Source organism: Sphaerodactylus townsendi, linkage group LG06, assembly GCF_021028975.2.
Source record: "Sphaerodactylus townsendi isolate TG3544 linkage group LG06, MPM_Stown_v2.3, whole genome shotgun sequence".
Lineage (NCBI taxonomy): Eukaryota > Metazoa > Chordata > Lepidosauria > Squamata > Sphaerodactylidae > Sphaerodactylus > Sphaerodactylus townsendi.
Window position 1 is genome coordinate 108,207,487 of NC_059430.1, and position 13,021 is coordinate 108,220,507.

Consider the following 13,021-nt stretch of genomic DNA (forward strand, 5'->3'; position numbering starts at 1 on the left):
ATGGAGAACTTCATTAATAAGAGCCATGAAAGCCCCGGGGGCCCCACTTAACCCGAATGGCATTATTAAGTATTCAAACTGTCCAAACTTTGTGTTAAACGCAGTCAGGTGTTCATATCCTTCAGCAATCCTGACTCTGTAGTAAGCTTCTCTCAAGTCCAATTTAGTAAAAATGCGTCCTTTGCCGAGTGCATCTAGAAGGTCCTTGATCAAAGGCAAAGGATATTTATTGGACAGGGAAACCGCATTGAGACCTCGATAATCTGTGCAAAGCCTTAAAGACCCATCTTTCTTTTTGACAAACAAAACGGGAGCAGCGTGTGTGTGTTTGGTAGCCCGCCGTATAAAACCGCGAGCGAGGTTCTTGTCTAAGAAGGCACGAAGTTCCTTCTCCTCATTGGGACTCATGCGGTAGATTCTACCCTTGGGTAGTTGCGCCCCTGGTTGTATGACAATTTTACAGTCAGTGTCTCTGTGGGGTGGCAACTGATCACATTCCTGCTCCTGAAAAACTCTGGCTAGATCTTGATATGCAGGTGGGATGCCAATAGAATCGGGAGCAATCACTGAGGAAGCCAGAGAGGGGTGTGTGTCAGGAGACGTTGGGTTTTCTTCCCAATTCATGTGTTCACCGCAGGGAGGGTCAGTGAATTCTAGGATCCTGTCTTTCCAAATGAATTTTGGTTCATGTAACAACAACCAAGGCATGCCCAAAACTATGGAGTGTTTGGCCACTGGCGCCAAAATGAAACTAATTTTCTCCCAATGGTCGGCGCAACGGAGGAGAACCGGCTGTGTTTTGAACTGGGCCGGTCCTTCGTTTCCGAGGGGGCTGCCGTCCATTTGGGTGAATGGTATGGGCTTAGCCAGTGGAATTCGGTCCAGACCCAGCTCCTCTGCCACCTGGGGCCGCATTAAGCAGTGGGAGCAGCCGGAATCCACAAGGGCCGAGGCTATAATGCGAGTGTGTTTAGCGGGGTTGGCCAGAAATGCTTGAACAGTAATGGGAGCGCTGCCTTCACTCACCGCGTCAGGAGTCGGGCCCATGTCCATGGGGGCTGAAGAAAGGCAAACAGCTGCTTCCCCCTCCTCTGGGTCGCCTTCGGTCACCGCTTTGGATGAGCCAGTGGGAGGCGGCCCTGACCTGCGTGGTGGTTTGGCAGACGGAGTGCGCGGAGCTGGGGTCGTTGGTTTTTGCTTCTTGGGACAGTTGGCGGCTAGATGACCAGGCCCTCCGCAGTAAAGACACAACCCAAGTCGGCGGCGGCGGTCGGAGGTGGTTTCGGTAGGAGCGGCTGGGCTTGACTTGGTGGACACAGTAGTGGTTTTAGGGCGTGGGCGGCCTCCTTGACGAGCGTATTCCAAGCGAGACGCCACTTGAGACCCCAACTGGATCCAATCCGCAATGGTACGAGGAACTCGAATTAGAAACACCGTTTCACGTAGCTTGCTGTCCACAGCATCCGAGAAGTATTCGCATTTCATGCGTTCAGGCCACTCAGGAGGAAGTCGAGCAGCCGCCGCACGAAATTCACGGACAAATTCTGCAAACGGGCGGTTGCCTTGCTGGATGGTTTTGATGGTGCGGATAGCTTCATTCTCGGCGCCCGGATCTTGAAAGCGCGCTCTTAAAGCTTGGAGGAATGCGGGCACTGTGCGAGAGTCCTCATCCTGTAAATCCAAAACAGTCACGAACCAGTCGGCTGCTGCCCCATCCAGGACTGAGCCGATGTCCCGTATTTTTTCGCGTTCAGACCGGTATAGATCATCATAGTCTTCCAAGTGGGCATTGAGTTGTAAGATGAAGTAGGGAAGTTTGGAAGCGGTCCCATCAAAACGGGCTGGTATCGGGGGCCGATAGTAGCCCCGTTCGACGGCTCTTGGTGCCTGCTGAGGAGGTGGTTGCGCGGGTTGAGCGGGTTGGGCAGGCAGCTGTTGTACGGGGGGAGCCGGAATCGGGGGCGCTGGCGGTGCCGCTGGCGTTTGGGTGGCAGGACCCAGGTACGTGGCCCCCCTGGCGCCGGCATGATCAGTAACAGCATAGACTCCAACTTGGGGCTTCCCGGTCTGCTGCCTCCTTAGCTCCCTTTCCAACGCAGCCAGATCCCTCTCCTTGCGAGCCAATGCATCCTGGTGCGCATGCAAAGCAGCCTTTTCTCGTTCCAATTTAGCCAGTTCGTCCCGTTTAAGGGCTTCAGTGAGCTCACTTTGCGTGCGCAGAGCCTGAACGCTTTCGCGTTGCCGTTGTAAATCCAGTCTGGACTGTTCCAGGACTTTATCATGGACTGATCGATTCTGGGCATATTGTCGTTGGAGCGCGTCTTTGGCACGGTCCAACTCGAGCTGGACTTCTTTGCGCTGCTGTTCCCGGTCCCTCTGCAGGTTTTCGCGCTCTTGCTGCAACTGTGCCCGCTCCTCCTCCCATAACTGGCGTTCACGGTTCCATGCCGCTTGGGCTTCTCGCAGTCGTCCCACTTCCTCATCCCAGTCCTCCCTCGATGGGAGAGGAAACCGGTCTGGCTGGGAACGCAGGCTTTCTTCGGACTCCTCGTCGTCTGGAAGCGAGGCATCGGAGACACCGTAGCCACCGCAGCCACCGGTGGCTCCCCGAGGCACCTCAGGTGCGGTTGCTGGCCCAGGATCAGGGGGGTCCGATTGGGAAGCGGTACGGATACCCCTCCCAATTCCAGGTTTAGTCCCGGTGTCCTTTGGACGGGCCCCAGTGCTGTGCCACGGTGGTTCTTTGGGAGCATCACCAAAATACGAGTCCAGGAATCGTTCAATGGACTCCTGGGTTGCCGCATGAAAGGTGGTCAAGCCCGTCTCCTCCATGACAGGTTGCATCTGAGGTTTGTAATCCACATGAAAACGGGTAGAGATCCGATCCACAGGCGCTCGATCCATAGACAGCGCCCCAAACGACTCAAGGTCGTCGTCACGTCCCTCGTTCCAACGGAGTAAAGGAAGACTCGTGCTGATACGAGGACGGGAAAGAGCCACCAGCGAGGCCCGTTCTCCTGCTGGTTCCTCCAGATCCAGAAGGGAAAGGTCGGAGCCCTCTTTGGGGGCTACCGCACCTTCCGCAGTAAAATTCAACCTCTCCATCGCAAGACAAGAGGTCCACTACACAGGAGTATAGATGAATTAAGATTCCTGCCACAATGTAAGGAATTCCATAGACGCAGAAATAAAAGGCTCTGGGAGTAAAAGTCCATTTATTAAGACATCTTAGAAAGCTCAAGTACACGCAGTGGCAGGAATGACACTTCCCGCCAGAAGCACAGGTTATAATACCAGTCACCCCATCCCCCCTTCCTGCTTCCCATGGGAACAGAGGCTTCATCTCCCGCGCAGAGATAAAGTCTCCGCCGAAGCATCTGGCCCATCGCCCGGGCTGTGGAATGCACTCAAGGTTACTTCACCATCAACACTATTGAATCCTTTACACAAACCCTGCTATATCATATGGCTCAGAATATTTTAAAACATAGCAGAGTCTTGGACGAGAGGCCTTTGAAAAGAACTTTTAAATTATAGGGCAGACAAAAGAAAGTATGAGTCAGCAGCAGACGAGGTCCCTGGCCTTTCCACCATATGGCTTGGATGTGACGCACTCGATCTGCACAGTGTGACGCAGCAGCAGGAAAAATCTCCAGGCTTGGAAGGGAGCCAGAACTGCAACCCAGTCAGAAGCATCTCAAGGACACTGTTTAAAAACCACACATTGACTTCCAGAACTATCGTTCCATTGAAGCAGCAACAAAGAAAGATGTGGCTGTTATTGTTTGCTAGAGCAACTCTCCATATGCCATATTAGTAACAAACAGCATTTTCAAAGAGACAGCCATGTCAGTCTGTTGCTGTAATGTGCTATCTTTGCACTATAGCAAAACTTAACAACTGGAATATCCAGTGTGCCCAGTGATTGCGGTGGCACAACAGTGCAACATCCAATGAAGTGGATGAAGCCATGTTAAAGAGCATCTATGAACTCAAGGGGGCTTTCTTTGGAGTGATCAACATGGGGTCAGCAGTACAAAGATGGCTTTCTGTGGTTAATGTTTCCAGTTATGGAACACTCCTGCAAGCCACTCCAAAACAAGAAACTTGGAAATTAGTCTTACTGATTGTCAGACAGGGGAAATCGCTCCCAGATTCTTGGATACCCTTGGCTGATTTGTATACCCTGTTCTGAATACTTTTCCAAGGAGCAATTATTTGTTTGTCTCATGACCAAAAAAAAGGTGAAAACGGTCCTACTTGGGTAGCCCAATCCACACCCGAAGCAACCAGGGACAGTGCCGCTGCAGTTCTGCTACATCACCTCCAGAGGGCTTTCCAGAAATATGTGGTGGGACAAAAAGGTAAAAAACACCACCAGAAACTCCTCTATAGGGCCAGAGCCAAGTGGGAATGCCCCCAGCTGCACTGGCCTCCATGTTAAGTCAGCACAGCTCTGGAACCTCTGTGGTGCCCACTGTCAAAGATTCCCCATTCAGATAATAATTCACTTGATTGGTTCAAGGCTTTTATTGAAGACATGTCAGGAACATCATGACGCCCACCCGCCTCCATTTGTCCTCCAGGAAGGCAAACACATCAGCACAAGCTTGCTCAGACTCCAGGAGCCGTTCAGCACCACCACCACCACTAAATCTGAACCGGGCTGTAACCATCCCTCATGAGTTCACACATCATGCACCTTTGGATCCGAATAAGGATTACTGCTCTGCTTTTTCATTGCAAGTGCCCCAGAATATAGTCTGCATTCCTCTTTCATGCACCAACTTGGGGAATGTCTACATGTTCAGAACAGCGACTATCAGGATATGGATTGCTTTCTGATTACCATTCATCCCCCTTCTTAAGCGTCTGACATTTACCAACAAGCACTCATACCCCAAATATGTCATCTACACCACAAAATGTCTGGCACCACAAAATGTTTGGATTTCCAGAAGGCTTCTCGAGAAGCATCACTTATTTTAATGATACTGCTCCAGATAAAGTGGTTTGTGGATTAAAGCCTTTGCATTAATAACACCATCCTTCATAGCATAAGGATCAAGGACTGTGCATGGATTGTGGATCTTTCCCACCTTCTTCTCCCCCACTTACCCCCAATCAATGTCTGAACCTAGGAAAGCTGGGCAAACTCTGGGACTCGAGGTCATGCAAGGTCTCTCCCATTTCAATTACATGATGACCTCAAAGATCCCCAAAGATTTCTTATGAAATGAGCAAAATGTTTATTTAGGTAAGAAATAGGTGCTGTCTTCCAGCAGATGCCCATGAGACAAGTTTGTACATTCATTCCCACCAAGCCTAAGGACAGCATCAGTAGGTCAGAAATCATTCATGAGAAACATCCGGGAGGCTAAGATTACATAAGAGACCAGCTGTCTCTCTTCCACATTCAGGTAGTTCTTGCAACTCACAAAAATGCAGCACAGCCCACACGTCAGCATTTTTTAAAATGCACGGATAAATTCTCTCCTGTAGCAGTCAACGGATAAAAGACATTCAATCCAAAAGAGTGAAAGGATAACAGACGTTCACCCAAAAAGAGCCTGGAGAATAAACAGCAACGCTTTAATCTGTCCAGTTCGTCTTGTAACTGATCGTGATCTTCCTAAAGGAACAAAAAACTGTCTGGGCATACATATTGTGAAAGCATGTTATTTGTGTTCTCTTCAAAACCTCCCTCTCTAAACCCTCTCGTATTCTTCTCTACCACTCCACCTAATTGCAAAAGCAATACAATTTTACCAGGAATGTCTACCTGCTTGCAGTTAGAATTGCTTAGACTGTGCAATATAATCAGCAGGTACATGAGCATGGAATTCAACACCTATCCATAGCCCAGCTTTTCTTTCAGCACATTCAGGACTTGAAGACCGCTGCGCTGATATCTAATTCAACCTCATCTCAGTGAGATGGCTTAAAGTGGAGTTATTGCAATATATACAAAGCTTAGATTTTTAAATGCCATGCATCCAAATCTGTTGGCTGCAAAAGGCTAAGGCAGGGAGTCTGCAACCTATGCTCCTAGAGCCAAATGTAGCTAAGTGCTGAACCAAATATGGCTGTATTAGAAAAGAAAATGAAATCTTTAAGGACTGTTGAACAAGTAGGTTGGATGGTTAAATAACCGTGTTATGAAGGGAATGACAGGCAAAGATTCTTATAGAACTAATGGGCTTCTTAGTGATGCTTTAGACTAGAGCAGCGATTCCCAACCAGGGTTCTGTGGTACCCTGGGGTGCCGTGAGCATGTCCCAGGGGTACCGTGGCAACGCTACCAGCCCACCCCCATCACTTTTGCTGTGTCTCCTGCTGACACCAGCAAGGATATGGAGCTGGCCCAGGAGGCAGGGCCTGCCGCAAGGTCAGCAGCCACTTCCCACCCACCCCCACCCCCGTGCTTCCCTTCACCCTGGGAAGGTGGGGGGTGGCAAGCAGGGGAACTGGGAGGGGAAGGAGGGGGGAAGATGGCAGGGGTACCGTGAGATATGAAGAGTGAGGTCAAGGGCACTGTGACATCGAAAAGGTTGGAAAACACTGCTTTAGAGAAAGAACAATGATAGAGGTTAACTGCTACCAGCAGTCCAAGAGTGCAACATGTGCATATTTATGTTAGTGCGCTAAAACAACTGTGCAGGATGCTTCTGTGTATATTGATTACTTATTGTGAGACCTCATGGTGCCACTTTTAATAAAGGGTGTGAAACAACCAGTGTTTGGGCTGCAGAATAGATTATGACTCAACATAGCTATTATCAATAATGCTAATATTTTCACTTATTCCGCTAGCTCTTACACTAGCTCATTGTGGATCACTCGCTCTGAATTTTGATGACATTGGGCTCTTGAATTATGAAAGGCTGCAGACCGACAAGCTAAGGGCACAACCCCTTAGTGCTTCTGTCCAAAGCTACATGAAATTAATGGGGATCAAGCAAGACCATGGTACGGCATATGAATGGCTCCCATTCATTCCAACGGCCCCTGGACAGGAGCAGTACATCACCAATTGTGTACCAAAACACTACCCTGTGGAAACCAAATGGCAAACAAAAAAAATTCACCATCTACATCCAAAGTGCTATAAAAATGTTTTCAAGCTCCCATTAGCTGGCAGCAGGGGTGAGAAGTTAGCCCTCATTACATTACATTGGAAGTCACTTGCTTTCCTGCGACCAGGAAAAGATTCTCAACATGAGAAGCGATGCTATTTCTGTGGGCCAAACCCTGTGCATTCAGGCCAGTAAGAAAGCCCAATTGTTGCAAGTTAAGGACTCTACAAGAGGCCAAGAAAAGACTTATAATACAATCATTGGCGAAGGAGTTTCTTCAGAGTCCAAATCAATGAAATGACCAGAAGAGCAGGAGGGGCAGTTCAGATTGCCTCTGTTCTTGGGGCAGTTCCAGAGCACATTTGACCCAGCTGATAAATGGTTTCATACGTATGAGGGCAAAATTAAGGCAGGCTTATTGGATCCAGTCACCCATGACTGAGAAAGAGAAAGCAGGCGAGAAATTATAACCAGCAGCGTGGGGAAACAAAATACTAATCTTGAGTTGGAGCTAGTGGGAAAATCTCTGGCGGCAACCAAGTCTTGATGACAGCGGTCAACATCTGGTAAGACATCTGTCCTGACACCAGCTGTTTCAGCTTGACCTTGTGATGATATGTGAGCCAGTCCATATGAGTTGTCCTTCTTATCAACCAATTTCCTTCTTTACAGATAAAACTGGGTTTTAGAAGCAAGGGGGGTTGAATGGCTGTTTAACTAAACAGGGAAGCTGTCAGTGAGCCATGGATGCCCAGGACCAAATTAAATGGAGCAGCCTCTGCAGTACCAGCAATGCCACATAGTCCAGTCTGTTAAACCTCAGGAGTCAGCCCAGGCAGTGGAGGGTGGACCACGTGAAGCTGTGGCACCATAAGGGCCGCTTTGCTCAGTTTGCTCCGGGGCTCATTGAATGCCCCAATCTGGTAATTTAGAAGGGGCTACAGCAGGATACAGAAAACTAATGTGCATCAGCGTTACACAAGCCAAACTGGGACGCTTTCAGGTCCTGAAGAAACATGACACTGTTACATGATCAGACTCGAGATGGCAGAAAACTGCCCAAGGCCAGACAGGGACAGCCCTGTCTCTTTCTTCTTTCTCTCCAAGGGGCAGCCTGGAGACCCATTTCTCCCCAGATTCCTGATGCGGAGCGTTTCATAGAAGACCTGGTGCCAGGGGTCATTCATGGAACTGGGCCCATGTCCCCACAAAGGCCATAAAAGAAGACGCCATGACCCACCCACCCTTGACTGAAGAGGCTCAGACTTGGAAGCCAGAGGTGCCCCATCCCCTCCTGCCCCATCTACGGCAAGGCTCTCCCAGCAGCAGCAGCCGTCCCGTGCAGGCTCCTCTTGAAAGGCGATTCCGGCGGCTCCGGCCCCCCAGCTCGCCCACGGTGCATCCGGCAGGCCGCCCAGGGCACGCAGCCGCCCAGCGCCGAGGCCAGCAGGGCCGGCGGCCGCGCCTTCTTGTAGCGCCGCAGGGTCTTCTTGAGCCGCTGCCCGTGCGCGCCCAGGTAGAGCTCGGCCTGCGCCACGCCGCCGCCCAGGCGCCCCAGGCTCTCGGCGCGGTGCGCCATGCGCAGCTCGGCCTCGACGAAGACGCGGTGCAGCTGGTGCACGCGAGTCTCCAGCTCCGACACCAGCCGGCGCCGCCCTTCGGCCTCCAGAAGCTTCCGCCGCGCCTCGGCCAGCTCCAGAGCCGCCCGCACGGCTGCGGGCAACGACGACGCCGAGGCGCCCCGCACCTCCAGCTCCCGGCCAGCCGCGGCCGCCCCCTCCTCTGGCTTGGCCACCCCCGAGCTCAGGGAGCGACGCGGCTTCATGGCTTCGCCGCCAGGGGCCGCTGCGCCCTCGCCGGGCATCGGAGGCGTGCGCCTTGGAGACGCCGAGCTCACCTCTGCCCTTTGGAGATGGGGTGCCAGGGGCGCGCGGGGCAGCGCCCCTCTCCTTTCCAAACGGGCACCTCCCAGCGCCGGGTGCCCTTGGGGGGCGTGCCTGGGGTCGGTGCCCTTGGCCCGCTGAGACCTCTGAGACCAGGACAGGACGAGCGATGCTCTGCCGCGGCACCCTCGAAGGCGCCGGTCCACGCTGGCTCAGTTCTGGCAGAGGCGCCGGCGGCTCTGAGCGCTCTTATAACGGGAGGGGAGGGGGATGTGCGGCCGGGCGCTGAGAGATGCTTCCGTGAGCCAGTCAGAGAAGCCGCGGGAGCATCACGCAGCCCGACCATTCCCGCCCGCGGCCCTCCCCGCTCCGTCCCAGGCTCAGCATTTCTCCCGAGCCCAATCTGTCCTCTTTGCGGGCTCTTAGCTGGCCTTTGCGCACGCCCACTGGGAAGCTCTTCGCTGCTGCTAGTCCAACCTATCCTTTTAACAGTAGTTTCTTTTCCTTCTTTCTTTTTTATGGAAAATTAACGCGGACCACCTGCCAGAGGAGATTGTGAGGTACGCCGATTATTTCCCCAGGACAGTGGCATGCAGGAAAGACCTCCACCCCTCGACTCCCATTTTTCACACAGACGTAGTAGTGCCTTTCTGAGGGCGGGCTAGGTGCTGTACAGAGCCTGACCTACTTTAGCGGGAATACGAGGGATTATGGGGGGTAGGAAATCGAGAGAGGGCATTCCTTGAGTATTCCTGACTACATTAGATGTGTGTGCTGTGGCTGTACTGGCTCCCCACCCACTACAGGAGTAGCAGTGGCATAGTGGTTAAGAGCAGGGAATCAAAACCGGGTTTGATTCCCTGCTCTGCCATTTAAGCTCAGGAAGTTTATCTGGGGAACTAGATTAGCCTGTGCACTCCAACACAGGCCAGCTGGGTGACCTTGGGCAAGTCACAGCTCTTCAGACCTCTCTCAGCCCCACCCACCTCACAGGGTGTTTGTTGTGGGGGGGGAAGGAGATTATAAGCCCCTTCGAGTCTCCTTACAGGAAAGAAAGGGGGGTATAAATCCAAATTATTATTATTATTATTATTATTATTATTATTATTATTATTATTCACCAAGATTAGCAACTGAGCAAGAGAGGCCACATTTCCAAGAAATAACGTACTGCAATTAATCAATGCCCTTCCATCTTAGTGTTGCCCGTTCATTAAATAGGCATAAACTATTTTTGAATTGATAGTAGTACAATTTAGGGCTTAAGTCCATTTCTCTTAAGCCCATTTGGACAACTTGGTTGTATTACAGTCTCCTCTGCTTGGGCATGTTTCTTGGAATGTTTCTGGGGCTGTCCTTTTTTTTACCTTTTAGTCTTTTTTCTTTTGCTAAGCTCTGAAGACTTGTATGTGCAAGTTGTCCAAAGAGACAGTGTGCTGTCCCACACACTGCTCTCTCTGCATTATGAGCTCATAGAAAGCTGCTTTTGACTAACACCTTTTATCTATCAAGATCTGGATTGTCTGCTCTGATTGGCAGCAGTTGTTCAGGGTTTCAGGAAAAGGTGCTCCCATCACCCCCTACCTGATCCTTTTAACTGGAGATGCCGGGAACTGAACCTGGGGTCTTCTGCATTCAAAGCAGAGACTCTGCCGTTGAGCCGTGGTCTCTTCCCTCAAAGGAGTTCAACCAAAGACTTCTTCAACCCTTAATGCTAGTCAGTGAATACTGGTCAGTTAAGCAGTTCCAGGTATTTCTGACTGCTGGCCGCCTCTTTTTCTGCATATTGCAAAACAAAGGTGTCTCCTTGCAGAAAAGACTGCAGCAACAAGCTTCAGGGAGTTTCATCCCCAAGCTGCCACTTGATCAGTCTCTGTTGTCACCATTCTGAAAAGGCAGAGGAAGAGAGAAGGAAACCTTGGAAACTTTCTCAGGGGAAGGTTTCTATAGAGATCCAGGCAGGTGCAAAGTTAAAAATGCCAGCCTCCCAAGGCAGCTGTTGAGAAAGGAGATATTGGTAGCTGCCCAAACACAGTGTGTATCTTTGCACAATTTCAATCACCTGGGAGTCCTGGAATCCTGCTCTGAAGCCCCTTTGAAAACAGAGGGACTGACTTCTGAGTAAACGTGGTTAGGATCATGCTGCAAAATATGCTGCCCACGTTCATGAATCACAAAGCACCCAACCTGCTGCTGCAGTCAATTAATGCAGTAGTCCTCAGCACATTGACACAGGAGTAAAGCATCTTTCGGTTACATGTAACATTAAAAGGAAGAACAGACAATGCTTAAATTATTTTATTTCTTTTAAATATCTGCTCCTAAAGGATTCTTTTGCAAACATCATAATAGGATTGTGGGGGAGGTCTCTCATTTAGCTACCTTGAGCCAAGAAGAAAGGCAGGGTACAGATTTTTAATTAACAAATAAAAATATGGAGCACTGTTGTGAGGCTGCAAAGAGAGGTGGATTGTGGAGCTACATTGATCCCTTCTTATAGCACGAAAGCTGGCTCAACCTGCTCAGGTTTTTGCTGTTTAAATCCACAGCAATAATTGTGTGCTTAAACTGTTGAGATTTTCATCCTCCCACATGCAAACACCTTGAGAAAATCACCTAATGTTTCTCTAGATTCTCCAAATGTCTCTGGTTATAGTGCTGTCCTACAAAACAGCCCATCTTGTTGAGATGCTTGTTCATGCTGTGAAATACAGCATCCTTCCACTAGATGCTCCACCTGATCCTGTAATGTGTCTGCCAATAGCTTGGTTACATAAGGCTTTATTAATAAGACAGAAAGTGGGATGGGTTGGCAGGAGATCAGAGGCCCACTCAGAACAAGAGAGAGATGTTTGTGTGGCAGGCAAATGTCACCAGATGCTGCAGACGCTAGCTAAGTGGGACGCGTTGTTGGCTACCCTGCTCCCAGTCCCAGATGTATTTTTTTAAATCCTCTGGCAAAAGGAAAATACACTCCCCTTTTGTTTTTAAATTATACCCATCTGCATCATAGCAAGCCCCATGTTAGAAGAGGCATTTTTTCTTTTGTGTGAGAATGGAAGAATGCCCCTTCTAAGCTGAGTCCTGCTTCATGGCAGCCTGGACTTAGAAGAGGCATTCACTCTAAGTTCAGAACAAGAGAGAATGCCTCTTCTCAGATGTCATCTGTGCTTTTTCTCAAGATTTGCAAAAAGCCAAACTACACATTATGTTTTTAGTGGGTCTGCTCGCTGGACTTCATTCACTTTCCCTGTAGCCACACGACAATTGCAAGGAATTGCTTTTTAAAGGATTGCAGGGTCTAACTGGGCTTGGCACTGTTGCATGGGGGCCAGAAAGGGTTCTGTTTTCCTGAACTGACGTGGTCACAGTGAGGCATTTAGCCTATAGGAAGGCTTTATATGTTGTATTTCAGTCTAGGAAACCTGGAACAAACACTAATAGCCCCACCCAAGGAGCTGGATGCACCACAGCTGTGCCGGACCACCACTCCCATGGAGGGTTCCCCATAGTACAGGGAGGCTTGAAATGCAAAAAAAACCCCATCTCCCTGCCATTGGGAAGCCCCCATTAGGCTGAATGACATGATCCTAAGCCTGGGATTCTGGTGCAATGGGGGCAGTGGCTGGTAGGGAGCCAGCATCAGCGCCTCCCCTGGCCATGCCCCTGGAGTGCCCCTCCTATGGTGGGAGGTGCTGGTGCCACATCTGGCACTTCATCCCACTGCCAGGGAGGGCTGCAGTGGCTGCACACCAGCAAATTCAACCCTCCATTGGGGCAAGTACCCAGGGAAGGCAAATCTGCCGGAGCAGCCCTGCACCTCTCCCACTGGCTGATTTCCCACCCTCCTTTGCACGGGACTATTTAACATTACAAACACAACAGCCAATTAAAAACACAATTTTAAAAAATCTGATGCCTTATTTTAACGGGGATGGCTTTATAAGCCCTCAAAAGGTTATAACTGATTAATGGAATGAGATGGAAACAAATAATGTGTTGGGTAAGGAGTGTGTCAGCTTTAAAATCACATGCCACTTTCTCAGGCTGTTTTAAAGATAA

General features: G+C 50.1%; 1 protein-coding gene across 1 annotated transcript; it reads right to left on the minus strand.

The window, feature by feature from the left end:
• Positions 1-4,515: 4,515 nt before the first annotated feature.
• On the minus strand, positions 4,516-9,380 carry TRNP1 (TMF1 regulated nuclear protein 1). Its single transcript, XM_048501764.1, has one exon. The coding sequence runs from the start codon at positions 8,938-8,940 to the stop codon at positions 8,380-8,382; it is 561 nt and encodes a 186-aa protein (XP_048357721.1). The 5' UTR covers positions 8,941-9,380; the 3' UTR covers positions 4,516-8,379.
• Between the last annotated feature and the right edge of the window lie 3,641 nt (positions 9,381-13,021).